The sequence below is a fragment of the Notothenia coriiceps genome, unplaced genomic scaffold, assembly GCF_000735185.1.
Source record: "Notothenia coriiceps isolate Sejong01 unplaced genomic scaffold, NC01 NC01_scaffold00020479, whole genome shotgun sequence".
NCBI lineage: Eukaryota > Metazoa > Chordata > Actinopteri > Perciformes > Nototheniidae > Notothenia > Notothenia coriiceps.
This window is the reverse complement of record NW_011353180.1, coordinates 1-16,520: the sequence shown is the minus strand read 5'-3', so window position 1 is coordinate 16,520 and position 16,520 is coordinate 1. Positions and strand designations below refer to the sequence as shown.

Below are 16,520 nucleotides of genomic sequence, written 5' to 3'. Positions count from 1 at the left end.
TGCCAGCTGTGTTTACTCGCATCATTCAAACAAAACGCGCTGGCTCGGGAGCTAACTACAACAAAATGAGCATATTTTACCGTGATTAAATTGTAATACACGTTTCTAAATGATGCCGAAGTAACAACATACTGATACCGTTTAGTAAAAACCATGAATTAATGCTTGACAAGTCTGCAGACAAGAAGGCAGGCGAAAAACCTTTTGAAATGCTTGTTTTCTGAATGGAGATTGGGTCGACCAGGCTAAGCTAATGTTGTAAATGCTCATTCCACACTCATAACAACGGCCTACAGACATAAATAAACCAGCGACTGTATTCGCCATGACACAGACAGTCTGTGGTTTGTACTTGTTTAACTTCTGTACAGTTTCTGAACAGATATGAGGAGCTGTGATCTCTGTGTGCTAACTGCTAACAGCTGATGTTTTCTGGTTGAACGTTAGTAACGGCAGGCTGAGATCCTCACTGCTGATTGGCTTCCGCGAGAACGCGTCACGTGAATTTGACGCTCAAGTTGAAAAAATTGAACTCTCGCGTTTGACACGGCACAGTTCAATCGCCTCAATCGCGTGATTTCGCGCCACGTCCACCGCTTCATGCTCGCCGTCGGAGCGAATTCGCGCCTGTCCGCGTCTCTGCATTGACTTTACATGTAATCGCGCTGCCCCCAAACATTGCATCGCGTCCGGTCTGAACGCAGCATTATACATAAGGGCACACATATCAGGTTGTTAGTTGACAGGGTTCCCTTCTGCAGTCAAGGCACACTTGTTTCAGATGACCACGGACGAACGTGTCTGAGTGACTGAGAGAAAGAGGGAGCCATTGAGTAGGAAAGTGAGTGTGTTTACATGCTGCCTAATAACATCAGTAATAGAGGTTTTGCTTTCACTCCAGCTGGGCAGGCCTCATATAAACACCTCCGCTGGGCTGAAGTCACTTTACTGGCTCCGACCTAATTAGATTTGCTTGCGTAGGTTAGATTACCTTTCACTGTGTTTGGATAAATGATCCATTCTCTGCCTCCCTGTAAACTGTAAGAGTGTTTCAGTGTGTACATAAAATACACACTTGAACTGTAGTGGCTATTATGCGGTGAAAAATGATACACGGCGTCACACTGAGTGGTATGCTTTTCATTTGAGTATGATCTTTTAACTGCTTAGTTATTGCTACTGGTTCTACTACTGCTGCTACTGTTGATGCTATAGTTTCTGCTACTGTTATGTCATCATCTTCCATATGTTTTGCCCTCGAAGACGCTGCACAAACCCTACCATATACCCTCTCAAAAACTTGCTTGAATTTGTATTTAGGTATGGTACACTAGGCCTACTGGAGTATATTATGTTCTTGGCTACATTCCACTACTGAAGATTTTCAAAGCTACAGAGGCCACATCTACAACAATTGCTGATTCAGGGTCCACTTGTGCTTTTAAAGAATAAATTATATAATGTTTCGTCAGACCACGTCTGTCTTGGAAGGCATTGGTAGTGTTGAAGATGGAAAAGTGCCACAAGTTGTTTCTGAAGCGCTGAAAAAGGAGAGCTTCAAACCCGGTTTACTGTGTCACCTGCAGTCTTGGGGAGTAATGGATTACATAAAAGACGTAATCGGATTATTTAAAAATGTTTGTGCAAATGGGGATCACAAGGAGGATTACAATGTAACAATATATCTTTAAAATTATGTATTACGCAGCAGCACATGCACACTTTTAAACACTTCTATGAAGAGCAGTAGGTGGACAACTGATTCGTAATGCAACTTTTCAGGTTCGTATTTGTATTGTGTGCCTCGACTGGGAAACGTTTCCATGCTTTAATGTTCAGAAAGCTCTTTATTTTTTTCATACTGCCTGTGCTGCAGCTTCTCTTTTCACCCTCTGTCTGAAACCAGAGCCCAGTCTGCTCTGATTGGTTAGCTGGCCGGCTCTGTTGTGATTGTTCAATCACTTAGAGAAGTCTCGCCCCTTAGTGACATACAATGTGCCAAAATAAGCACCACTGTTACATAGTGTCATAATGTTAGGTAGTAAACGAAGGAGTCCAATGGAGGCGTTTCAAGCAGGGGGGGATGTGTGGGAGAGAAACTCCCTCCATTGTTTCATGATATGCTATGACAAGATATGATTAGATGATGTGACATCAGAAAATCACTACGCTCCCTGTACGTGCCCTGTACGTTCACAAACGTAAGAAAATTGTTTATAGAATAAAAGAACATTCAACTTTTCCTAAAATGTTTCAATCGCTAATATGAATTTTATATTTTAGTACAGTTTAAGCAATTGTTGGTAAAATAATCTACAAAATAACAATAGAGTCCTACTCTAGAATCTATCTATAAATTGTGTTCTACAATACTGCTTATTTGGTAAGTTGTTATATTCAAAGCTCAATCATCAAGAACTGATCTGAATAGATAGAATCGGAGGGATGCAACCCTCTTTAATGGTCTCACATGCAGAGCACAGAGCACACCCAGTGAAATTTGGCCTCTGCATTTAACCCACCATAGTACTAGGAGCAGTGGGCAGCTATTGTACAGCGCCCGGGACGCAATGGGAATGAGGGGGAAAGGAGATGTCCGGTGCCTTGCTCAAGGGCACCACGGCAGGGCCCAAGAGGTGAACTGGGACCTCTCCAAGTAGCAGTCCACACTCCATATTTAGGTCTGGTCGGGGACTTGAACCAGCGACCCTACGGCTCACAGTCCAAGCCCCTACTGACTGAGCCACTGTTTTCAAGTATCCCTGAAAAATACATTTTTACAAGTTTATATAATTGCTAAATCCATCACGAAGTAGCAATAAACAACATGGAATTGGATGGTTTTGCTCTACCTGCCTGTATTTTTATTGATATATATATTTTGTGTGTGTGGCTATATTTCATTGTTTAGATTGATCAATGCTGTCAAACTTAATTTTTCAATCCTATTTGGATTTGCTTTTTGTGATGTTATAGTGCCATTTAATCATAGGTTTGTGTTTGTTATTTGAACTATATTTCCAATATTTCATAAATAAAAGAATATTAAAAAACAATATACCAATTGAATTACAGTATACAACATGTCACATTTAACACTGTCATTTGTGGCTTTAATGTGAATTTTATATAAGTGGAGAAATGTCAACACTGAGGAAAAAAACAACCTTGCCTGACATATCCAAGTCCTCTTCACACACACACACACACACACACACACACACACACACACACACACACACACACACACACACACACACACACCCCTTCTCCTTCCACACACCCCTTCTCTCCCTGACGCCATGCCCTGAGGCCGGCCTCCATCTACCCAGAGCCAATTGCGGCGCGCCGTGCAGGCGAGCCTTCATGATCCGACCCCCTAATTTGCCTGCTGTAATAAACCCAGCATCTCCGATCATGTGACGCTTAAGCGAACTACCAGCCCTCTGGAGAGAGAGTGATAGTGTGTGTTTGCGTGTGTGTGTGAGCGTGTGAGATAGAGTGAGAAAATGTGGAGGCGTAGAGCAATGCAAAGACCGTCTCGTGGAGTTACATTGCCATTACGCACTATTACGCACTGACAGCTACTTTCAAGAGAAGAGTCGCAAAGGAGCGGATTGTTGGATTCCTCAATTGTGCAAGTGAGTACAAGCAGAAACGCTTGTGTGATTTCATACTTTATTTGTATGCTTTCTGTCTCGTATTGTGGATTGCAGCATGGCATTTTGTTTTTACAGTACCCATGCACACTCGTAGGGACACGTTGTTAGCTTTATGCATTATCCTGCTGCTGTTTATATCATGTAAAACTAATATTGGCACTTGATTTCTGTGATCTGACAAGCCGTCACGGTGTTAAACGTGTCATAAATCGCGAGTTCACCTCCATAACTGATTATCCATGGCGCATGGTGAACACCAGGCGTGCGTCATGCTGTCAAAGTGTCTTTGATGTTTCACGGCGGCAGGGTTACTGTAGGGCATGTGACTTAAAGACTTGGCAAAGCTAGGCATTTTCCAAATTGCCTTTCCAAACTTAAGCAGCAGTAGAGCCCATCACACCCCCCTCACCTTCATTTCGATGTCATATGATTGTATCAAATAAGCAACCATGTCTTAGTTGAATTTTGGTTCAGGATCAGGTGGTAAACAGCAGCTGTGCCACCTCATGAGAACATTAGTATCTAGTCATTTTCCCTGGACAGCCTCAAATCTATGTGAGGACCTCTGGGGGGGAGTTACTTTTTACGCAGCAAAGGGCGCACAATGATTGTTTCAGCCCCTTTTTATTATGTTCATGTTAACACACATTAAGCCTTTTGAGGTTTTAAAATTGGAGTTAACGGTCATGTTTAATTATCATAAGCTACTCATTGCATCCAAGGCCGGTTTGAAAATGCCTAGCATTTTTAATCCGTGTAAATGTAATATTGTGCATTGTTTGTTGGCTGGGTATAAATAGACACTTACACTGAATATCTGTTATAAAATAACTCTCTTTTAACCACTGACTTTACCCGTACATTGCACAAGGTTTTTAGTTGATTTAAAAAAAAAGTATTTCTAATAGTATATCTTGGTTTGACTCTAAAAGTTATGCAGAATAGCAATTGTTTTTTTATATAAACAAAAGCTGAAATAGGACCCACTAGAAGGAAATAAAACACATCATCAAATGACAGCAGAACCATGTGGCTTCAATGTTCGAAGTGGTGAGAAATGGGAACCCTGATTCCACATGGTCAGCTTTAAGTCTGAACCAGCAGCTGCAGGGTACACACACACACACACACACACACACACACACACACACACACACCTTCAAATTCCACTTCCTTTCTCACGTGGTTGACTTTCCTTTTGACGTGCCATCAGCTGCAGACTTCTCAAAAAAGCAGCAGGTAGTGGACAGAGGCCGAATCATAATAATACTTGTTACTGGTTTACTTATTTTAATCCAGTATGAACTTGAGAAATTGTCTTGTGAAACATTAACCCCTGGTCAGACTAAACCTGACTGAGTGTTGCTGTGTTGTCATGCTGCTTTTCTTGGGAATGATCTCTACTTAGCACAAACCTGCTAACTGTTAAGAAACATATATAAAAGTATCTGCTTTCATGCAAAATAATGTATGCCGGTATGCAGTCCAATTCAAAGCCAATTTTCTTCCATTGCCATAACAACTGATAAACACACTCATTTGTCTTTTTGCAGATAGAACAAAGAGGTTTCTCATCAACATTCAGCCGATCAGCAGCAGAACAGATTGATCTTCCGAGCAGCGCAGAGGCCAGCTGCCATCCACCCGCACAGGAATGGTGGATCACTTGCCGCTTGGTGAAGAGACCTTCCTGTATTATACCGGCTCCCCGGGGTCTGACTACAACTACCACGCCAATGGTGGCACGTTGCCCGGGAGCATGGTAACGTACGATCACCACCACCCCTACCAAGGGGTGGCGCCTTCCTCCTCCCCTCGCCTCTCTGAGGATGACCTCAGCGACTCCTCCAGCCCTCGGTCCTCGCTCTGCTCCAGCCCGGAGTCCTCGTCACCGACGTTGCGGCACGTCCTCGCCTCCAGCTACGAAAGCAGGAGCAGCAGGAGCAGCGGGAGCAGTGGGAGCTGTAGCTCTTCCGGAGGAGAGAGTCAAGAAAGTTTGCTGGACCTGCTCCTCTCACAGGCCTCCCTTACCACCTCATTAAGCTCTAATGCCAACAGCAGCTCTCACTCGTCTCTATCCCTATCCTCTGCACCTTCTTCATCCTCATCTGCCCCTCTTTTACCAATGGGCCTGGCCTGGGAGTCCAAGAGGGAGCGGTTGACTCTCATCCATCAGCAGGCCAAAGAAGATGGTTACGAGTTTCCTGTCTTCCTGGACGAACTGCAGGATCCTACAGCGCTTCTCTTTCAGCCCACCCTGGAGGAGATTGAGGAGTTCCTGGAGGAGAATATGGTGGTGGCAATGGAGAAGGAAGAGGAGGGGAGCGATGAGGCGATGTCGCCATTGTCGGAATATGCTGAGGCGAAAGGTACCAGGACATTAGCAGGAGAACTTGCATCATTACCACAGAACTCCGATCAGACTGTGCCTGTGGCTCATTCTCCACTCTCCTCCTATGCAGAGACCAAACATACACCATGTGCATCTGACATGGACAGCTCACCATCAACAGTGGATGCTAGTTGTATAGCTGGTTCTCCCAGTTGTGTTGATGGGATAAAACAGGAGGATTGTGGTTCCCCGCAAGCCTCATCAGAAGGTACAAGTGCCCCCAGTGTGCCTGTCATCCTACAAATCCAGCCCATACAGATCAAACAAGAGCCAAACCCTAGCGCAGTCTCAGAAGATGCCACACAGCAAACCCAGTCCCAGGCGAACCAGGCCCCGTCAGATATACAAATCGCCCAACTCCTGGTCAACATCCAAGGACAGACCTTTGCCTTGGTGCCTCAACTGCTTTCCTCGACAAACATTGCCGGCTCGAGCAAAAACGGAGCCACCATTTCACCCAAATTTGTCCGGATTGCACCGGTGCCTATTGCCGCGAAACCCATTGGGCTCGGGGAAGGTGGGTTTGGCGGTGGCGCGAATGCAGGGGTCCTCGTTGGAGGTCAGAGGTATCAGAAGAGTGCAGTAGCAGACCTCATTAAAATGCACAAGTGCTCTTTTCCTGGCTGCAATAAGATGTACACAAAGAGCAGCCATCTAAAAGCCCATCTGAGGAGGCACACTGGGGAGAAACCATTCGCCTGCACGTGGCCCGGCTGTGGATGGAGGTGAGCAGAACCAAGTGCCTTTTTATCTCTGTCAAGAAAGTTGTCTTTAGTTTGGTTTGTTCTTCTGTTTGTCAGCATGATTATGGGTATAAACTACTGGTCAGGATATCATGAAACCTGGAAAAAATGAATGAAGAATGTAGCAGAGGCTAAGGAAATCAACTTTTGGGGAATTTCGTGAAAACTGCGAGATGGGGCATTTGGCTTTTGCAGAGGTCTGCATTCCTTTTAGTTAAACAAATCCAATGATTAAATCGATCAATGAAATGATCAGAGCAGCCATTGACTGGAGAGATAAAGATAAATTGGAGCTATATGCAAACACTCTTTCTACCTTCAGGTGTACCCATTGCAATCTAGAAATGATAAGAAGGTTGAATGACTGAACGAGACAAACAGATGAAAGGGTTTGATAAAATATGCAATACATTAAAAGGGTTGATAAATGTATCTGGGTTGCACTTGCAGTGTGAAGTGTTCTATATGTTTATCTAGGCTACACAGATTACAGGTACCACAGTTATCAACTTCCAGTGCGGAGTCATAAACAGCTGTTGATAATTGACTTATCCAATGTGTGTAGACTTCGAAGAAGTGAATGAAATCAGTTTGTTGTGCAAGGAGCAGCTAAAAAGGTGTTCTTTATTGTGGGGCTATCACAGATAAGAAGACTCATTGATACTCTTTAAGGAAGGACAGGGTTAGGGTTAATGCACCAATTGAATGGAACCGTTTTATTGTTTGTGTGTTCAACTCTTATAGGGCTAAAACATGTTAGAAGGTTTCCATCCACCTGAAGTCCTTTACATTATTACAGAGAATGTCTTTCATGTCACCAATTTGTGCAGGAGGTATTGTTTTACAGGAAAGAGGATGTATTACGGGGCCATAAATACATGTTAAATATTCAAGATTGTTCACCTGGCTTAGTTTAGATTGATGTGATGTATGGTTATGACGGCAAAGGGGACATCTTTAGGGGAAATATATCCTAGTCTATTCAAGATGGTGACCATTTGTTCCATTCTAGATGCTGGCTGTGTGTCCCTGCTATCAGTTTTTTTTGTACCAAGGTTCAAGTTGTTGATTAGATAGAACTGCTTTTGAAGTTGTGCTGCATGTAGACTTTGCCCCTTTTCTCGTTAATCCACTTATTTGCCTTCTGTCTGCAAACCACTTCCCACACCTGTACATTAATGCAGTAGAGGTTTACTATACATGATCATTGAAGACTCAACTTCAAAGTGTGCAGACCCAGAATTAATTTATGATCCACGATAGGGTTTTCATTGGCTGCTAATGGCGTGATGTTCTGTCCTGTTATCATTGCTTTTGATCTAAAATCCTGATTTCACCTCTTCTATCCAAAGTGCAAATTCCACCTCTATACATGCAGTAGAGTTATTGCCCAAGGGTGCACATGGCGCGGGTCTGTTTGTGTGCATGTTTTTTTCACACATGGACGGACGCAGGGTTAAGTTAGGGCAAGCATCATGGTTAAGGTTAAACCATGGTAAGAATTGAGTGTGAAGGTGAAGCTAGAATTTGTTTTGGCTTTCGCTAAAGAAAGAAAAGCAAGTATGCCTGAGAATATGACAAAGAGAGAATCAGATAAGTTTGGTCAGCAGGCTGTTCTGCTCCACGCTTTATCAGTCTGTACTGCACCTGCAGACACTTAAAATCCGACAGATGTGAAAAGAAAATGCCCACTCTGCAATATTTCTGGGCTAACATCCAAGTATTTGTAAGCATATTACGTATTGTCAAATTGTTCTGGTCCAAAAAACAACATATGTCTTATGCATTGTTTAGTTGACTTTAGTTTTTTCTCATGAATCTTGGAAAGATGAGTTAAAAGCATGTGTAGCATGCCGTTGTTCCCATGGAAGCATGTTTAATGACACGTTCAGCGGAATAGTAAGACATTTTTGGAAACCGGTTTAGCCAGCTTAAGTGTTTCCCTCAGCATGATTTATGCTAAGCTACTATAATTGGCTCAAGGTTCAAACCTGCAAACATTGCAGAGGGTTGGATGTAAAGATTGTAACTACTCTCATGTCGAAAGCCAAATATGTCCCAGAATCCCTTTGTTGTTTTAGCAGACACATGGATCCATATATTTTTATGTATTTCAGGCATAGCAGACCATGCATTTCTTTAACATACCAAGTATATAATACCCCCAACCTCCCCAAACTACAATTGACTACATGATAGCAGCAGTATACTGTATTATACTGCGGCCCTCTCCTCACTTCTCTCCCTTTGGGCCAGGAAATGGAGGTGAGCTGGGGAGTCAGGCACCTCTTGGCCTCCGTAACCTTAGAATAGATCCATGTGTTTCCCCCCTCTGAAGTCGAGAGGAGTGGTATTTCATTGGCTGAACTCCTTCACATAACTCAGTGAACTTCATATTGCTTCCCTTGCCAAACTGTTGTCTTTTAAAGCTTTTTTGGATTCATTTTTCTACTCTGGTTTTAGTCTAAGTTCATGTACAGATCTGGACGCACGGACAGAGTCACATGTAAACGCTTAAAGGAGCACATGCAGATAACTGGGCTCCAACTGGGCTCCAACCCAAACAGTTTGCAGTAATAACACTGTGACGTGTGTCTACTCACAGCTGTCATCGTTGTCCTTGTCAGCTGGTGCATTCATAGCTACAACAATACAATGTTGTTAGGTGGTGACGGAGCGGCCTGATTTAGCTTAATATTTGGACACGTTGAGCTCAATTGCAACGTGTAGAGGGAGCTTCACTATCAGTGAGTTTATGCTATGTTATTGAAGCTCTTCGGAAACCGCAAGATTTGTGTCTGAGAGAAAACGGCCCGTGTGGAGCTCGGAAGGATCCGGTGTCCTGCTAAATTACAAGTTGAGGAATTGACTCCGGCTCCTCTGGTTTAGAGAATTTGGAAAAACCAGTCAAAATAAGTTTTATGGTTGCTTGTTTATGTAGAAGGCTTACTTCGGTTATTGATTAGTGCTGTCATGCATTAATATGCTTTCCCTTTCAACCCGCACGGTGGAAATGTAGCCGCTCATAAACAGTGACAGGAGACACAAAGGGCTTTTATCTGACGAGATTAGCTAAAACGAGGCAAGGAAAATAAAGATGACAGATAGAACTCTGTGTGTCTGCCTGCCAATATCTCTGTTACTGTAATGTTCCAGGTGTGTAACCAACCTGACAGCCCAAACCTTTTCACGGCTGATTTCACTACGCTCTGTTGGCTGCAGAGCAGAACAAGCCAGAACACAGCCTGCATATGTGTTTCCCACAGAGCCCACGCTAATATGAATACTATGTTTTGTAATGACACACCAAATCGCCCCAAGGACTCGTCCAAGTAAAAACAGACAGAATTGCCCTCCACCCTTATAGATATGAACCTCGAGGAACTGTTTCGGAAACCTTAGAAAGTTAGATAAGCATGGTTAAGAAGGGAAAAAAAACGAGTTATAGAAAGAGAAGCATGACTTTGAGAGACAGGTGGTGAGGCTATGATAAAACACTGGCACATGGTAAATCACATTACCTTAACGAACAAATGTACAGGCACATAAAGTGCAGACCATAGAGAGACAGATGTGGTTTCAGATTTCTATCTTAATAACTACATGCCTCTTGGTGCAGATTAAGAAACCCAGCTAATCCATTCAACAAACTCATATGACAGACAAGTCAACACACAGCTGTTTTGCCAGGAGGCTTTTCTCACTTTAAAGCTTCTATACATGATGAAATAGATCAACTGCTGTGACGAACCCAGGGATAATTGTAGTCAGACTGCAGTTCCCCTCAGCTCATTGATTTTATTTTGCGCAACTGGATTGTTGTGGTATACTCATGACTTTCTTGTCAATCTTTCTGCAACAGCAAGCTTCTGATGAACCATCTCTGTGCTACATGCCCAGCACCAAGCAGACACAGATAGATACAAACTGGGTAGAGCTAGACTAGAAAAGACTTCATGAATGCTGTCAGGAAGAAAATGTGCTCATATTCAAAGGGGTTCTGCTGGTATGCTGTTGTTTAACTCAAACAGTTTATTCCTTTACTAAGTGATAATAAATGGATGCAGGACATTTAAATGTTCTGTTCCTTAGAACAGTACTACATTGATCTCAATAGAAGTCATGTATTAATACACTCCATGCATTTAACGTAAATTATGTTTTTGGCCATGTTTGGGAAGTTACTCGAGGGATGGCAATTTCAGACAAAATATCTTAGCGACTGCAGGTTGGACTGCTAAACATGTTGTTGCGACATGCGTTGCTCCAAGAGGATAAGCCCTACAGACATAAGTAATTTCTGAACTTTTCATGAGGGGCCCATTTGGCATTTGGTGAGCTATCTCAAACCATTTTATGGATTGCTACGCCATTTGGTACATATTTGCACAGCAAGTTAGCATGTTGACATTGGCGTGTCAATGTTTAATCGTCAATGGTGACTGATTATCTATACTTCTTGGGGTGTTATCAACCCTTGTGATTAGAATAGCACCTGAACGTGCCAAAGGGAAATAGATTCAGAGCCACCATCTTTACATGTCAACATTCTTGCAGGTTCAAAATATCTGAATGCCTAACCGTAAACCAAACAGGTTCTCAAGTCTGTGTGGCTCATGTTCCTTAGCTATAGCTTCAACATTGTAGCTAAACAAGAGCTGTCAGTTATCTTTTTACTAGACCATTCAAATGATGTATAGGCTGGTTATGTAATCCATGGTGAGAGTGGAAATGGTTTGAAATAGCTGTGAGTGGCGTCTTTATATCTGTGAATTATCACCTTCATTCCTTCATCCTACCACTGCTGCTACTGGAAATGTGACAGGAAAGAAATCTGTGTTACAGATTAATCTGATTTTAACAGCTTCACTAATATATACAGATACATCAGGCACTACTTTATCATCCACTTAACCCTTCACTGGCATGATATGCAAGCTGGCCGGAGCCCATGGAGACTGGAGCAGAGCAGGCTAGGAATAGACTGGGCTTGGGTTTGCAGTACTCATGTGTTGAGCTAAATATGGGATGGCTCTTTAACTTCACACAGAAGATGCAGCGCAATACACATGTACAGTGTATCTTCACAGCTCTGAGATTACCCTCATATAAAACAGCTTGACACAGCTTTTATGTTATTCGGCAGTTTGAAGCTTGACGGCATAGTTTATTTTTTACACAGGAAGTGCTGTACACAAACAAGGTTGTATGTACATAAGTGGTAGTCTTTTTAAATAACCAAAATACTGTTGAATTTGCTTTGTTCTGGCAGCATTGACTGATGACTACGGTCATGGAATAAAACACTAAAATTGAAAGGGGAAGCTTATTAAAAGAGATGCTTAATGTTCCACAAAATGACATCTTGGGTTTCCTTTCTAGGTTCTCTCGGTCCGACGAGCTGTCCCGACACCGCCGCTCCCACTCGGGAGTGAAGCCATACCAGTGCATCGTCTGCGAAAAGAAGTTTGCCCGTAGCGATCACCTGTCGAAACACCTCAAAGTCCACCGCTTTCCACGAAGCAGCAGGACAGGACGCTCTGCCAACTGAATCTTCTGACCCCACTCTGACAGACTGACGCAACAGAGAGGGGGGAAGGGGGGCTGCTGTGCTCGTGGATGTGTGTGTATTGGTGTGCGACGAAAGACAGGAGGGGAGGGGAGTGAAAGGCCAAACACCTTTTTAAAAGAGTCCGTGCAGGACTCTCGAGCTTGTGTGTGTTTATGTGTACGCATGACGTACATTCATGGTACTGTTATAATTTATTGGGTGGTGAGGAAAAGACTGTAAAAACTAAACCAAAGCAGAAAACTGTTACTTGACACAACACCCTCACAGGTGAAATAAGCTTTTTGTATATTATAACTTTTGTAAAATCTTTAAGCTGATCTGATTTGATGAAAGATTTGCTACTTTATTTTTACACTTTGGGGTGTGTGTGTTATTGTTAGTGCTGGAGTCATAAGCCTTATATAAATGAAAAAATGCAAAACTAAGGGGTCTGCTACTACTTAAAACCCCATTTTGTACCTTCCTGGAGCCAAATGTTGTTTTAAAGAAAAAGCAAAAACTCATCGCTTAATGGCTTGAATTGATTTTTGGTTGCCCAACCAAAAGAGCTTTTTGGACATTGGGAACCTTTGGGGCCTTGGTTTATTTCTTTGTCAGCAGAGTAAATGATGTATTAACATTCCTGTTGCTTTGAATAAGTGTCTCTCTGTTGCCTTTGAGTGTTTTTACAGGAAGTAACCTCAAACACAAGAACAATGCTCATGTTCATGTTGATTTACTGCTCACCAAGAAACATCATGCCACCATATAATTTGCACTGGCACACAGAAAACTTACTGTGGGAAGACAACCAGAAATTGTGATTTGACTTGACTCACTGTTCCGTAAAACATTGTTGTCTAATCTGGTCGAGAGTGTTTTAGTTGTACCCCAAACAAGTGGGGCACAACTAAATCCAATGGTTATCTGTGAAATATTTCAATTTAATGTTTTGTCTTCAACTCATCATGCGTGATGCCATATCATTTATCATTTGATGTCACTTTATTTACTTCATGTACAAAAGAATTGTAAAATAATACAAGACGTTAGTGACACACAGGGAAAGGCTAGTGTTATAGTTAGTCTATAAGGGCTTATTATGACACATATTTTTCCTATGAAATTATGTACATATTTAATTCAAATGGATATTTTTTGCACTTGTTGAGACTCAAATGATGCGCCACAACATCAAATAATAGTTTTACACCAGATCAACTAAAAAGTATCAAAGCCAGAATATGAACGTTTTGCTCAACAGCACCCCTTGTTACCCAAATAGCAATTTCAGGATAACTGCAAATAGCATAACCTAGCATAGGATAACAGTAGCACAAAATACTTAGTTAGAAAATATTTGACACCATAAGCTACTGGTCATACCAACCTAGGTAATTTTGTTGCAACAAAACGCTTTACTAAATTTAGAAAAGCAGTGCTAACTGCTGTATATTGCATATTGTAATTCAACATTTCGTTCCTTTCTTAAAGAGGCATGAAGTAAAAATGTTGCTTCGCCTTTAAGAATCTTCTCTTGCCATGCAACATTTTATTTTCACTTCACCCAACAATTTGAAATTAATAATTGAAAGATGACATTTCAAATGTAACCAATTGTTTTTGTTTATATATATAAACTGGAATTTTGTGTCATTACATTATGAACAAACATCTAAGAGGGATTTGTTATGATTCATTTATTTATTTTTTGGTCTTATTAAGGTATATTTGTCAAAGTTAAATGGAGAATTTAAGAGGATTCAAAATGTTTCTATGTGTTCTTGGTCTTGAACATGTAACATACCTTGCATGAAATGACATCTTGCCATGAAATGAAATGACTTTGTCTTGTACTGTAGGACAACGGTGACTGTTAAGCTTTTTTGTCATATTACATTTACTTGTATAGATTTATTTAGTGTGCTTCGTCCTGCATCTCAGTTCGATTAAATCAAATGTGTCGGAAAAGGGGGGGGGGCGCAAAATGCCTGCTGCACAGACATCGTTTCACGTGACATCAAGTCAAGGATCAGTTGTCATCATTCAGTATTGTAATGATTTGATTAAAGGAAAGCTTGAACTGGAATGGGGTTGTTTTTGTAAATGTTTGATTTGCTAACCCAAACCCTGACCCACAATGATTGACAGACCCTTTAAGCGTTGGGTACGTAGCAGCTGAAGAGGCGCTGTATGGAAGAACTATCGATATCAAGCATTCCTTCCATACAATCAGAAGTGACACTTCTCTGAATGGGTGTCATATTTGAGCCGGTGAATGTATGTAAATACTGTATATGCATCTAAAAGCAGAACTGAAATATTCTTCTGGTGATTTCTGTGTTTGTGATATATTTTTTAAATATATGTAAAGAAGGAGTACATAACGTTATAATTCAAATATAGAGTGAAAATGAAGCGACTTTTGTACGTTTTTTACAAAACACAGAGAAAAAGGCTTATCAAATGTTTCATAATACATCTCTGGATAAATGTTTAACATGTATTCTTCCCCAAGCATTTCGCTAACATTTTCTAAACTTGCACACCCACTTTGTCTGGTGCAAATTGCAATACAGCAAAAATGTATTATGAAACATGTGATGATATGTTGTGCTTTGTAAACCAATATAAATAAAGAGTTGCTTAAAATGTTATATTTTTGCTTTTGTTCATATGTAAAACACATTTACAATAAAAATCCTCCTGAAAGTAAAGACGTTTTTGTTTTCACTTTGTTTTAAATTCAGTTCATGTAGTTTGTAAATCAAACATGTCCGATTCAGGTCAGGTTCAAGCCAATTATTCTTGATTCATTATGAATACCAACACAACATATTGATGCTGGTTTGACATTTAATTAAATAAAATTCAAACTTCAAACTACAACATGAACAACTCCCAAAAATAACTCTCGATGAACAGCGATCAGTGTTAATTATTTTCATTTAAAGAGAATCACAAAGTCAGCTAAATGACTCAGTAATGACTCAGCAGTTATACTTATCAAACGTTTGCTAACATTAGCCATACGCTACTGGTCATTCCAGATATTACCAGTCATAGTGTGTAGTGTATAGTGTAGAGGAGCTTGTATTGTGAGTTCAACCTTTTTATGTGTAAGAAAATGTGTTGTCTTCTTTCAGAATCTACAAAGCTTAAAGGGGCACTATGGTTAAATTTTGTCTCTCAGTTAAGACTCAAGCACGCAGTTTATTTTTAGCCAAATATTCCCTAACAATCTGTCAGCATATGGGTATTTAAGTGGTACCCAAAGGTAGGCAGTTTTATGGAAAAAGGTTAAAAAAACGAACTGAAAAAGAAAACTGCTGAATATAGTCCTCACTCCTTTCCGTCCTAATCCAAGTACTATAGCCATTTCCTTCAAACATCAACCTACTAAGGATTGATATCCCTTTGCTTGTTATAGAGCAGCAATTCTATGTTTATCACTGTCCTGTTTTCTTTGCAAACACATGGGCCTGCAAAGTTATATTATCTGCAAAGCGTTTCAAAAGATAGCGCCTGTAGCTATCCTGCAGCTACAATTAGCAGCAGGCTAACTCTCTATCTCTGAATTGCTTGGCCAGTATATTTAGACTCTCTTTGCTTTGCTCTCTAGACAGTTAATGATAATGCTGGAAATATACTTTTTCTGAATGAAACTTTGCCGTTGAATCAGGCTTTAACCATAAGAAAGGAAGTGCGCTACTGCATTTGTGGAACAACCAATAGGAAAGACAGTCGTCTGAAATGACCTGTGATTGGCCCACCATCTCGGTTTTTCTAAAGCCTGAAATCAGAGCCAATGGGAGGGGAATTTTCTCTCGGAAAACTTGAATTGCAATCTGGTGAAAGATGGAATGTTTACAGAATAGCGCAAAACGTATACTGCCGACACTAGCTTTCACTTCCATTGTGATTTAATAACTCTGTAAGATATTTTGGACTACATTCACTGACTAACACGAAGTGCCGCAAAGAATAATGTCAGGAATTCAGAATAGAGGCGGTGAATGATTTAATTAGAAGAGAGATCAACAGAAACCACATGGATTTAGATCTCCTGTTTACCAGACAGACGGTTACACGACCGAGCTCCGGCACCATTATGAGAATATGGTACCGGGGTTTTAAAATCACATGTGATGGACAAGAAAACAGATGCATTT

At 41.2% G+C, this 16,520-nt stretch overlaps 1 protein-coding gene across 1 annotated transcript; it reads left to right on the top strand.

Annotated features, from left to right (window-relative positions):
- Positions 1–3,432: 3,432 nt before the first annotated feature.
- LOC104952769 (Kruppel-like factor 15) lies at positions 3,433–15,045 on the top strand. The gene is made up of 3 exons (XM_010779645.1): positions 3,433–3,641; positions 5,216–6,779; positions 12,180–15,045. Exons 2-3 carry the CDS (start codon positions 5,317–5,319, stop codon positions 12,346–12,348), a joined length of 1,632 nt encoding a protein of 543 aa, XP_010777947.1. The 5' UTR covers positions 3,433–3,641; positions 5,216–5,316; the 3' UTR covers positions 12,349–15,045.
- The last annotated feature ends 1,475 nt before the right edge of the window (positions 15,046–16,520 follow it).

Bases quoted from the DNA above. Each gene is read 5' to 3' on its own strand.
- LOC104952769 (XM_010779645.1), top strand. From the start codon at position 5,317: ATGGTGGATCACTTGCCGCTTGGTGAAGAGACCTTCCTGTATTATACC. The intron at 6,780-12,179 runs GTGAGCAGAACC...TTTCCTTTCTAG, and splicing joins TGGCCCGGCTGTGGATGGAG to GTTCTCTCGGTCCGACGAGC.